At 16.8% G+C, this 13,285-nt stretch overlaps 4 protein-coding genes across 4 annotated transcripts, besides 13 other annotated features; 3 read left to right on the forward strand and 1 right to left on the reverse strand. All coding sequences in view use genetic code 6, as the record gives it.

Moving 5' to 3' along the window:
* The first annotated feature begins 29 nt into the window (after positions 1-29).
* Positions 30-66: a microsatellite.
* Positions 67-2,770: 2,704 nt separating this feature from the next.
* Positions 2,771-2,805: a microsatellite.
* Positions 2,771-2,806: a microsatellite.
* Positions 2,807-3,356: 550 nt separating this feature from the next.
* Positions 3,357-3,418: a microsatellite.
* A 15-nt stretch (positions 3,419-3,433) lies between these two features.
* IMG5_028540 (hypothetical protein) lies at positions 3,434-6,762 on the forward strand (the record flags this gene model as incomplete). The annotated part of the gene is made up of 10 exons (XM_004039240.1): positions 3,434-3,503; positions 3,542-3,763; positions 3,802-3,956; positions 4,086-4,233; positions 4,272-5,373; positions 5,511-5,620; positions 5,673-6,053; positions 6,115-6,291; positions 6,348-6,487; positions 6,532-6,762. Coding segments are annotated over 10 exons (2,625 nt in total), but the record flags the coding sequence as incomplete, so codon positions are not given.
* Positions 3,514-3,538: a microsatellite.
* Positions 3,770-3,807: a microsatellite.
* Positions 3,987-4,032: a microsatellite.
* Positions 5,404-5,503: a microsatellite.
* Positions 5,406-5,484: a microsatellite.
* Positions 6,706-6,746: a microsatellite.
* Positions 6,763-7,476: 714 nt separating the features above from the next.
* On the forward strand, positions 7,477-8,125 carry IMG5_028550 (hypothetical protein). The gene has a single exon (XM_004039241.1). The coding sequence runs from the start codon at positions 7,563-7,565 to the stop codon at positions 8,058-8,060; it is 498 nt and encodes a 165-aa protein (XP_004039289.1). The 5' UTR covers positions 7,477-7,562; the 3' UTR covers positions 8,061-8,125.
* Positions 8,126-8,965: 840 nt separating this feature from the next.
* On the reverse strand, positions 8,966-9,397 carry IMG5_028560 (hypothetical protein; the record flags this gene model as incomplete). The annotated part of the gene is made up of 1 exon (XM_004039242.1): positions 8,966-9,397. The coding sequence occupies one exon, from the start codon at positions 9,395-9,397 to the stop codon at positions 8,966-8,968; it is 432 nt and encodes a 143-aa protein (XP_004039290.1).
* A 446-nt stretch (positions 9,398-9,843) lies between these two features.
* Positions 9,844-9,904: a microsatellite.
* Positions 9,905-10,770: 866 nt separating this feature from the next.
* Positions 10,771-11,254, forward strand: IMG5_028570 (hypothetical protein; the record flags this gene model as incomplete). The annotated part of the gene is made up of 1 exon (XM_004039243.1): positions 10,771-11,254. A coding segment is annotated over exon 1 (235 nt), but the record flags the coding sequence as incomplete, so codon positions are not given.
* A 1,511-nt stretch (positions 11,255-12,765) lies between these two features.
* Positions 12,766-12,809: a microsatellite.
* A 417-nt stretch (positions 12,810-13,226) lies between these two features.
* Positions 13,227-13,285: a microsatellite.

The raw sequence follows: 13,285 nt of genomic DNA on the forward strand, positions 1-13,285 counted from the left end.
AAAATAATAAATAAAAATATATAAATATATATTTATTTATTTATTTATTTATTTATTTATATATTTTTTTTTTTTTTCTAAATTTAATAATATTTTTTATATTATCTTTATCTAATCTTTAATTAAAAATTATAAATATCTTTTTATCTTTCCATATAAAATAAATATCCATTATATAAATGAAAGTTTTTGATTCAATTTAAATAAATTAATAACCTTTAGATAAATAATCTGATTAAAGTAAATCATAAACTTAACATTTACTAGATTTTTAGCAAATATAAAAATTAAGTAATTTACGAGAGTCTTTTTACCAAAAAAAATACTCCTATTTACCAACTCATGAAATCATATACATTGAAACTTAACCCGAAGTAGGAGAAACCTACAAAAAATATTATACGAAATATAAACGATTATAATAAGGAATATTAATAAGCTTTTTTTTATTTATATAATATTTTAATGAATATATTAAGTAAAATTACCTAATTTTTCGGAAATTTTTGTACATCTTTAGAAGAAAAATATGGCTCTGAAAACGTGGGATACTTTTTATGTATAATATATAATATTTTTGAAGTAGGTACAGGTTTTCATATAAAAACTCATCCAAATATTGACGTATATTATATTTTATTTATAAGAGGATTAATATCTGCTATAGGAATAATAATATTAGCTGACATAAAAGAGAAAAGATTATTTATATTTCCTAAAAAAGATATGTAGATTCTATTTATAAGAGGTTTTTCAGGATCATTTGCTTTTTCTTTTTATTAATATTCTATTACTAAAATTCCTTTTTCAGTATCATTTATTTTAGGAAATACTAAACCTATATTTGTTTTTATTATTGGATATTTATTATTTGATGGAGATTTAAATATGTAAAATACTATTGGAATTATTATTTCTTCTCTTGGTTTAATTTTAGTAACTAACCCTGATTTACTTTTTGATGTTGAAAAGAAAAAGAATCTTTCTAATAATCATTTTGAGAATTTAGAAGGATTTTATAAAGGAATATTGATTATTACTATGCTTTTTGCAAATGCTTTTTGGGCATTTGGAATTCTTTCAGTAAAAAAACTTAAAGAAGCTAATAGCTATTCTATCAATTTTTGGGTTTCTTTTTTTATTACTTTCATGGCAGCTATTTGCTTAATTTTTAGAGGTGTAGATATTTTTAATTATTCTTATTGGGATACTTTTGTTACTTTTTTAATTTAAGGTTTTTTAACTTTTTTTTGTATATTATTTAATTAATATTTTAGGTTTTTTTGGATTTCTTAGTTAATTTATATTTATTATGTCTTTTTTTTAAATTAAAATCATGGAAAACTTACTATAATTTGCTATTTGTAGGTTGTTTTGTCTTTTTTTGTATAAATATTTATATTTTAGGAGCCAGTTTTACTTTTGGAAATATTTGGTGCTATTTTAGTTATTTTTGGTATTTTAAAAGTTATTTTTAATTGAACATTCAAAATTAAAATAAAATATTATTATTTATATTTAAAAATAATATGTTTTTTATATTATTTAATAATAAAAAATAAAATTACTAATTTATAAAATAATAATATGAGAAATATAATATAAAAATCATTATTTATTTTAGTCCATTTAAATTAATTTTTTTCAAAAAATTTTGCATTTTAAAATAGTATTTCCTCAAATAAAAAGTATGATAACTATAGTAATATTATTTTTCTCAATAAAAATAAAGTTTAATTCACAATGTTATATCCTAAGTATTAACAAAAGAATATAAAAACTTGAAAATTAATATTTATTTATAATAAAAATTTTAATATTTCCCAGTTTATCTTGTATAAAACCATTATTATTTAATACTCCGATTTCCTAAATATATATCCTATTAAAAAATTAATTTTAAAAATTATCTACTATGGCATTGGCTTAAATAATCAGAAAATTCCCTTAATATTTTGCCTCTGATTAATTTTACTCCCTTAAGGCCATAAAAATTATTGATAAACCTTAAGAATGACCTTTATATAGTCTATTAGTCTATCTTGAAAAATCAAGTTTTCTTTACAATATGTTTGAAAGCAAGAGGAAGGTTTTAATTACCCATGTCTTAAGATGTAAATTCCCAAAATAAGAGGCCTTCATTAATATTAATTTATATGCGGTTTCTTAAGAGTATATTTCCTCTTGCTTTTCCTAAACATACATTGATTTGCAAGTACAAATCAAATGTTTTCAAAAGAATATCATAATTATCAAAAAAATCGTGATATAAGTATACTAGAGGTTCTCCATAAGTTATTGTAGAGTTTTTTTAAAAATTTGGTAATATTTAAAGACGTATTCGTTAGATGGTTTTATTTTATTTTATTTTTAAAAATTAGATTTTATTAGTGTAGAAAAAAAATTAGAAATAATAATAATTTTTTTATAATTATTACTTTATAGTTTAAATTTATTATATTTTATTTTTGTATTATTATTTTATTTAATATCTATTATTATAAAATTATTTTTATATGTATTTAAATATATTTTCTTTTTTTTATAAAAGTTTTGGAAAAATTAAAATTTAATTTTATTTTTAAAAATAAATAATATAATTATAAATTTAAATGTTTTTTAATTTATTTTTGTTAAAAATAATATAAATACAAATTTAAAAAAATAATATTTATAAAATCATTTATAAAAATTAAAATATACAAAGGCTAAAAATATTTTCTTTAAAAATCTATAATATTTTTTTTTCTAAATTAAAAATATATAATATTTATTTTAATTAAAAAAATTATTATAATAAAAAAAAATGCAAAATATTAAACAAGATTTTTGTATAAAAAAAATATATAAAAAATAATATAGTTTATTAATTATGATGGATTTTTATCTGTATGATTAATGATTTTAAACAATCACCATCTTTCGACTGATTAATTAATATTACTATTATTTATTATAAAATTAAAAATTATATAAAATTATATTTTTATTTATATTTATTAAATATTTAAAAATATGAACATATAATGAAAATGTTATATTTATAATATTTCTTTTTGAATTAAATATTTAATAATAAATATAGTATTATATCAATATCAAATTCAATTGTAATTAAAATTTATTAAAAAATTATTAAATAAAATAATAATTTTTATAATTATATATAGAAAGACAAAAATAAAAGAAAAATGAATTATATTTAAAAAATAGTGTTTTTGTTTATATAAATTTATTTAATAAGAAGCTTAAATAAATTTTTAAATTATATTTGTAAATTATAACAATATTAATAATATAAACAATAAAAAAATATATAATTTAAAAAATATTTAATATTTTATTAGATCAGAGAAAAAAAATTAAATATAAAAATTACTTTAAAATAAATAAATATAAAATCTTTAATAAAATTAAAAAAAGTAAATAAAATGGTCCAAAAAATTGAAGAAGAAAATAATTAAAAAAACAAAAATAAAAAAAATGTCTTAATCAACGATTTAGTAAAATTATAAAAAAAAAAAAAAAAAAAAAAAAATAGAGTGAAGAAGATTAAAAATTAAAAGATAACATTGAATAATGGGTTTAGAAAATTCAGAATAAAGATACTTAAATATCTTTATTAGCTTTATAACAATTAAGAGAAGAAGTAAGAAAATCTACTTCTTCGATGACATCAGTTCCAAAACCTTTAAAATTTTTAAAAGATCATTACGAATAATTAGTTGATTATTACGAAAAAACAAATGAATCTGAATTTAAAGTAATTAAAAAAAATAAAAAAATAAAATAAAAAAATAGAAATAATATGCAGATTTTCTATCTGTAATATCAATGACAATGACAGAAAAAGGAAAATAATTATCACTTAAGTATATTTAAGAAGGAACTTTAAACGATTTAAACAATTGGGGTTTTGAATATTTAAACCATTTATCAGCAGACATAGTTTAAAAGTAAATTATATTTATATATATATATAAAACATAAAAAAATAAATAAATAAATAAATAAATAAATAATTATATAAATTATTTAATTTTTAAATATATGAAATTTTATTTTTATTACATTTATTTTTATAGATACTAATAAAGACTTGAAAAAAATGAAAATGTTATGGATTTAATAAATTTAGTTATGTAAATAGTACCTTATTTTATATAAAATAATGCTGAACATGATGCTATTGATCTTTTAATGGAAGTAGATAAACTAGAACAATTATAAACTGTATATAAAAAAAAAAAAAAAAAATTTAAAAAAAATAGTATGTTAATAAAGAAAATTTTGAAAGAATTTCTTTGTATTTGTAATAATGTTCTTAATATTGTGCTGATTTCGAAGAAATGGAAAAAACTTTAAATGTAAATTACACAATTTCTATTAGCTTAAAATTATATATTAATGCTTTACGAATTGCCATTCGTTTAGATAACTAAGATAAAATTGAAAAAATTTTTAAAGAATGTCAAGATGACTTAACAAGAAAATAATTATGTTTTATGGTAGCTCGTTAAAGAATTATATTACCTAATTTAGACGAATAACTAACATAAATAGCATCTAATTCCTTTTTAACGGACTTTTATATGCGTTTGGCTAAAGAGTTAGATGTCTTAGATCCTAAAACACCTGATCAGATATATAAATCACATTTAGAAGATTAAAAGTAAAACTAAATAGAATCTGCAAAAGCAAATTTAGCTGATACTTACGTGAATGCATTTGTACATTTAGGTTGTAAAAAAGATGCTTTGATGATAAAAGAATTAAGTTAAAAAGATTCTGCATGGATATATTAAGTCAAAGGTACAGGACTTACTGCTGCCACAGCATCATTAGGAGTCATAAATATGTGGGATGCTGAAAAAGGAAACGATCACATGTCTGAATATCTTAATATGTCGGATGGATATGGAAAAATGGGGGCTTTAATAGGAATAGGATTGTTTTCAAGCGGAGTTATAAATGAAGATGATGTAGCAAAAGCTTTATTAGAGGCGGAGTTAGAAAATAAAGATGAATATACAAAATTAGGTGCTGTTATTGGATTGGGATTAGCTTATGCAGGTAGTGGAAGAGAAGATTTATAAGAATTGCTTTTACCAATTTTAATTGATAATAATAATAAATTATAGCTAAATGCTTTTGCTGCACTTAGTTTAGGACTTATTCACGTAGGAAAGTGTAATGAAGATATTAGTTAAGCTATTGTTTAAGTTCTATATGAATATTCTTAAAGTACTCCTAAAGTACTTGAATCATATCTTACAAAATATTTTGCAGTAGCTATGGGATTACTTTATTTAGGATAATAAAGTAGATCAGATACAGCTATTGAATGTTTAGGAATTATTGAACATGATATTTGTATATATATTAAAAAAAAAAATAGAAAGTTATATATATATATATATATATATATATATATATATATATATATTTATATTTATATTTATATTTATATTTATATTTATATTTTTATATTTAATATATTTATTTTTTAGCTAAATTCTGTTAGATAGTTATTGAAGGATGTGCCTATGCTGGAAGTGGAAATGTTCTTAAAGTTTAAAAAATGTTACATCATTGTTTAGATAAAGTTGAAGAAGATAAAGTAAACGAATATTCTTTTATAATAATTTTTTTAAAAAAATATTAATTAATAGTCTGCTTATTAATAAGCTGCAGTTATTTCTCTTGCTTTAATTAGTTCAAGTGAAAATGTCGGAAATGAAATGGCAATGAGACATATGAATAATATTTTGTAATATTGCGAACTGCATGTAAAAAGAGCAGTTCCTTTAGCATTAGCTATATTGAATGTATCTAATCCTAAAATTAATGTTATGGATTTACTTATTAAATTTAGTCATGATGATGATGCTGAGCTTAATTAAAGAGCAATTTTTGCTATGGGAATGGTTAGTGCTGGTACTAATAATTCTAGAATGGCTGATAGTTTAAGAAATTTATCATCATATTATATGAAAGAAAGTAATGGTAAATTCTTTGTAAGACTTGCTTAAGGATTATTATATATGGGAAAGGTATTTTTTTAATAATATATTTAGATAAAATATATATTATTTTATTCTTATTTAAAAAAAGGGTATGGTTAGTTTATAACCTTATTATTCTGATAGATTTTTATTAAATAAAGTTGGGTTAGCCGGAATTATTACTACTGTTTTTTCATTTATGGATACTAAAAATATAATTTTAGGCGATTATCATTATACTATGTATTATTTAACACTTGCAGCTTATCCAAGAATGTTATTTACAGTAACATTATTTATAAATATATTTATTTTTTATCAATTTTTTTTGTTAAAAAATAGCTTAATGAAAACAATGAAAACATAACAATTAATATTAGAGTCGGTTAATCTGTAGACACTGTAGGATAAGCAGGAAAACCTAAAAAAATTACTGGATTTTAAACACATACTTCTCCAGTTTTAATTAGTGCAGGAGAGAGGTATATTTATAATTAATTATTTTTATCTTATTTATTTAATTTAGAGCTGAGTTAGCTGATGATGAATATATTCCTATAGAATAAACTGTTTTAGAAAACTTTATTGTGCTAAAAAAAAACCCAGATTATGTTCCTGAAGATGAAAAAAATAAAAGAAAATAATGATAAAAACTATATATATAAATATATAAAATTATGCACTTTTTTTTTATAATTCGAAAAATAAATAAAACAAAAAAATATAATAAAACAAAAAAATTTTAATTGTTTTTATAGAATTTTTTATAAAAAAAGAAATATTTTGTTTCAAACCACTTTTAATTTAATTTAAATTTCAAAGTAATTTTTTATTTTAGTTTTCATAAATGTGTGGTTAACAAATATATATTTCATATAAAAAGAAAATTATTTGTTAATAAAATAATTTTTAATACTATAAAAATATAAATTTAAGTTTATTAATATGCGAATAATTTTTTTTTTTTAGTCAATTATTTTTGTTTTAGATAAATAAATTTAAAAATTAAATTATTTAAGGCTAATATATTTTTATAATACTAATTTTTATAAATCAAAATGTTGTTTAGTAATATATAAACAATTAAAAAAATATTTAATATGAGAACTATTTTTAGAAATTAAAAATACATGTAACTTTAATTAAAATTTTGTAATAGATTATATTATTTAATAATAAATTATATACCTTAATTTAATAAATTATTTATAAGTAAATTTTGCTAGGTCAGAATATATCAAAAAAATAATATAAAATTATTAAATTAAATGAAACACTATTCATTTTTTTAAAATAATAATAATAATTAAAAAGATAATAAAAAAAAAAAAATACCTAAAATAAATATAATGAGCATTTATTTAAGTTAAAATTTATGTAATTCAAATAAATTAGAAGATACACAATAATAATAATATTAATAATTTTAATTAAAATAATAAAATGTAGAAGAAGATTTATAATTTCCAAATTCTTACCAAAACGTATAATTAACATTAATAAATGACTAAACAAATGTGAAATTAAATATCTAAAATTTTCAAATTTAATTATATAATGATTAGATAAATATGTCTAATTTAATTTAGTAATTAATATAATAAAATTTCTTACTTTATAATTGCCCATTATTTTGTTTTGACAATATAAAATAAATATATCTATATATTGGAAATTATCCATTTAATTAAGATGTATATATACCTTATTAAAGCTTTACCAAAGATAATACAGTATAAATCTTATATTAAAAAGTGGAACAAGATTAAAATTAAGAATCTGAAAGTTATCAATAAAATGTCAAAATACAATTAAAGAAAATTGTTAAAAAGAAAAATGAAAATATTGTTAGAAGTCTAACTAGAACCAAAGAAAGACTAATCGGAGAAGCTTTTGAAAAAGTATAATTATGGAGATAAATTCATGAAAGAGGATAAATTAATACTAAAGGCTAATAAGTAAAAACTAACCTGGATTATGTCGCTGGTTTAGTTGGTGTTTCAAGAAAAACTTTAGACGATTATTATTTATAATTTAGAAAAGCTTAATATTTGAACTTTGATTTCGAAAAATATAAAAATTAAAAAATGGGATTCTTAAGAAAATTTATTAAAGATAATTATTAAAATAAACTTTCTTTGAAGAAAAAAAAAACATCTAGTACTGATATTTAATCTGAAACCTAATTGGAGAATAACTCATAAAACTAGAATACTTAACCTATATAATATATATAATTTAATAAAGATTTTCTGTATAAAAATAGTTTATTGTTTTCTTTAAATTAAAATAATTAAATAAATAATTAATTACAAGAGAATTTGGATAACATCAATCATATTAATTTTTTAGAAAGCTAATATATAGATTCCAATATTTTTAATTTAAATAAAAGAATATAATAAATTTGATTTTAATAATAATAATAAAAAAAAAAAAAATTATTATAAATAATAATTGTTATAATATTTATATATACTTTGCTTCAAAATATAATTTATTATTTTATTTATTTATTTTCTTTAATATTAATAATTATATTTCATTTTTTATTAAATTAAATATTACTTTTAGTAAAGTTTTTTTTTTTTTGAATTTTTTTTTTAAAAACTCAATATAAGAAAAAAAGGTCATTTATTAATCTCCTTCTTTCTAGTAGATTGAGTTTTTAAAAAAAAAATACAGAAAAACTAATAATGCTTAAAAGTAATATTTTAATAATAATATTTATGTTTATATTATAAATATATATTTTATTTATTTATCATTCACTTTTCTTTTTTACTGTTATAATAGCCAATTTTTCTAAATCATATCTTTCTAATTATTTGTAAAAGTTAGGCGATATTTAAATTTTTTATTTATTAGCTATCATAGCAATTCCTTACTTTAAAGGTATTTTTTAATTATTAATCAGATATGATAAAATAAAGCATGGTCCAATGTTAATTCCATCTATATCATGTATAAATACTTTACCTCCTTAATCTATACACTTAAAAAAAATAAAAAATAAAAAAATAAAAATGCATTACTTCTTATAAAAATCTATTAGTAATTCTGAAATGCTTTTTAATATCTTCATCGCTTTTGTTTTATACATCTATATTTAAATATTTGAAATATTTTGTTCTTTTTTTATATTCTTAAGAAGTGATATTTAAAATATTTGTAATTCCTTTTTAAAGTAGCTATAAATAATTGTTTATTTTTTAAAAAAACAATAAATGAATTTAATATTTAAAAGGAACAAATTTACTTTTTTTGTGCACAGGCCATGTTAAAAACCACCCAAAAATACATTAGGAAAAATCTTTTAAAATAAAATTTTTAAAAAATAAATTAAAAAAGTTACTTCCTAAAGGTAAACTTCCTTAATAGCTATTTGGCATTATACTTCACAAGCACAAAAACTTGAATGAGGAAATCTAAAAATAAAAAAAATTAAATTAATTTTTGAAAATATTTTTTTATTAAATTTTACTTTAATATACCTTATGCAAATTGTATTTTCTTCCTCATCCCCATATTCGCTTAATCTTCCTTAACCAATTATCATTTACTGCTCTTTTTATATATTTGCATTTTCTAAATTTTATTAAGCTTCCCTTTATGTGTTTCGAGATTGCAATTATGACGAGCTTTCTCTTTTTTTCGATTTAGAACTAATACTATTTTGACTTACGATTCTTATTTATTAATTAGAGTAGGAATTTCTGGAAGCTACCCTTATTTATCCTTTCTATGATTCAACAGAACTTTGTGTTTTATAATAATTCTAATTGTTATTTTCGTCTTCTTCTTGTTTATTTTTCATATTTAAAAAAAGAAAAAAAAAATTAATAGTTTATTTATTAATTTATTTATTAAAAGTTATTTTTTAATAGTTTTATTTTTAAAACTTTGCATATTAATTATTTTTAAATTAAAATTAACAAAAGTCATATATATATATTTTAGATTCTTATAATTTTTATGTTTTAAAAACTAAAAATTTAATTATTAAAAAATAGTAGAAATCTTTATATTTTTATAATATAAATCACTAAATTTAATTATTTATTATTTTAAAACAATATATTAAATAATTATTTTAATAATTTATTAATTTCATTTTAAATTTAAAAACATTTTTGTTTTTAATTTATTAAATAATTTTAATAAATTATAATTTAAAATAAAAAAATAAAATTAATTTAATAATGTTTAAACTTTTTAATTTAATATATAAAAATAATTTTTTTAATTTTTATTTTCAAAAACAATTTTTAGATAATAATTACTTAATATATCAGTACAATAATTATTATTATCTCTTATCAAATTATATTTTAATTAATTTTTACTGGATCCACTAGAATTATATCGAATATTTTAACTCTTGCTTTTTTATTATACAGAAATCAGAAAATTTTTATAGCCTCAAACGAATAGTAAATACAATCTGATTTAAAAAAATTAAAATTAACAAAATAAAATCAAAGTAAAATTTTAATATATATTTTATGTTTATTTAAAATTGCTATATAGTTATAATAAAATAATAAATCTAATAAATATATAATACATATAATATAATTAATTATTTAAAGAAAAATACTTAAAATATTGTTAATACATTTTTTAAATTATGATAGAAAAATACGATTATTTAGTGAAATAAATAATTAGGCCATCTCGCTATTTATATAACGAAGAAGAATTAGGTAAATTAAATAATAAAATAAAACAACAAAACATACAAAAACATATTAAAGGTTTAAAAACATTATATTATAACAACTATAAATCAATCCGAATAGATTTCGACTTAAAAAACAACAAAAACTAAACAATAAAATGTTCATTATTTCAGCCATCCAAAAAAGAATAAAGGCCATATGAAATATATAAATATCCATGTGTAGTATATTGTCATGGAAATAGTGGTTCAAGAAAAGATGCATTAGACTATCTAAAAGATTTTATATCTGAGGGAATAGGCTTATGTTGTTTTGATTTTTCAGGATCAGGGATGAGTGGAGGAGAATGGGTAACATATGGATATAATGAATAAAATGATTTAGAATGTGTAGTTCAGCATTTAAAAAAAAACGAAAAAATAACCCATTTGGGATTATTTGGTAGAAGTATGGGAGGATTTATAAGTCTTTTGTATAGTTCAAGAGACGAAAATATAAAAGGAATAGTTACAGATAGTGCTTTTATAAATTTAAAATAAGTTCTTTTAGAAGTGGGTTAGTAAAAGAGTAATTTACCTTATTTTTTGCTTGAGGGGATTATAAAAATTTTAGATTTTTCTGTTTTTAAATAAGCTTTATTCCATATTCAAGATATTGATTTGAAAAACGTGCTTGGAAAAATTAAAAGCTAATGTTTATTTATTGCTTGTAAAGAAGATTAGCTTGTAAATTTCAAAAATTCTGTAGCTTTAAAATAAGGGGTAAATAAAGAATTGGGTAATTTAAAAATAATTTAAGGAGGACATAATACAAAAAGAGATGAGTTTACGAAAAAATACATATGCGAGTTTTTTAAAAAATGTTTTTTTTTGAAAAAAAAAATAGCATTTCCTTTAATAATAATTAGAAGCAGTAATAATAATAATAATAATAAAAGAAAAAATAGTCTTTTTAGAATTGTAGTTAGGAAAATAATATTCGTTTTTAAAGAAATTCACATGAAATTTTTTTAAAAATTGATTAAGATTTAATATTTAAATAGAGAAATCTTAATAAAACTAATAGTTCGGATAATAATGAAGAAAATAAAGGTTAAAGAAACATTAGTCTAACTTATTAATAAAAATATAAATAATAAATTAATTCAATTGAAAATAAATATAAATAGTTTTTAGAACTTAAAAAAGTTTAATGCAAATAATTTTATAAGAAAAATAAAGAAGAAAATAATGAAAATAATAATGATTAAAATAAAATAAGATAAACTAAACCTTTTTTTTCTTTTAGAAAAAATGAGTTTTAATGATTAGTTGAAATATAATTTATCTGATTTTAAAATATATTTAAAAAAAATGATAAAACAAAAAAAAATTATTTGTAAATTTAATTTCTTTTTATTATTATTTTTTTAAAAACTTTTATATTTTTAAAAATATATTATTTTATATTTATAATTTTAACCAAAAATATAATTTAGTTTAAATTTAAATTTATTTATTTCGATAATTTTACTATTTATTAATAAAGTTTTGTAATTCGCAAAATTTTAATTAATAAGAATTATAATTTTCTTAATTTCTTTTTATCTTATTATATATTATAAATAGTTAATTTATTTTTCTTATAAAAAATAGTATAAATATATTACAAAATTAAATTATGAATAAGTATTTTAAGTTTTTTTCTAAAGTTATTTATATTTTCTTCATCATATAAAAGTATATATTAAACACTATTTAAAACTTATATTTCATCATATATAACTATAATTAATGCTACTTACATTATTTAGGCTATTTTAATTAATTAAAATTTCAAAAACATTATTATAAAAATTATAAAAACTTTTATAATTGACTATCAAATTAAATATTGTAATATATATTCCTATTTTAAAAAATTGAATTATTATATATCTTCTTTAAAATAAAAATTATTAATAAAAAAATCGTATAAAAAAATAATGTAAAAATTCAAAAAAAAATAAAAATTTTATAATAAAGAAATTAATTCTTCTTAAATATAAAAATCATAAAAAACAAATTTAAATTTTATAAATATAATATTTTATAATAATCATAAATATTATAATAAAATTAAATTATATAAAATAAATAATTATTTATATTTATATTTTATGAAAAAAATTTAAATAAATAATTATTTTTTACTATATATAAATTATTAATTAATACATTTAATAAATATAATATAATATAAATATATATTATTATTAATATTATTTTATTTCTTTCTTATTAAAAAATAAAATAAATATTTTTGAATATATAATAATTAAAAATAGAAAGAAAAAATTAATATATAATAATTTAATATATATATGCCAAAAAATATATTTAAAAAATAAAAATGAATATATTATTATAAACATCAAATTTAATAAAATATAAATATATTAATTTATTTTTATATATATAAATTATAAAAAAAATCATATTTAATAATTAAATTTAATTAAAAAAAAAAAAAAAAGAATGATTATAATTGTATAAAAAATAAAAATTAAAGAAAAGAAAATAAAATATTTATATATATATATATAAAATATACATAAAAAGTATATATTAAATATATATA

This window comes from Ichthyophthirius multifiliis, assembly GCF_000220395.1.
Source record: "Ichthyophthirius multifiliis unplaced genomic scaffold scaff_1120509249744, whole genome shotgun sequence".
Taxonomy (NCBI): Eukaryota; Ciliophora; class Oligohymenophorea; order Hymenostomatida; genus Ichthyophthirius; species Ichthyophthirius multifiliis.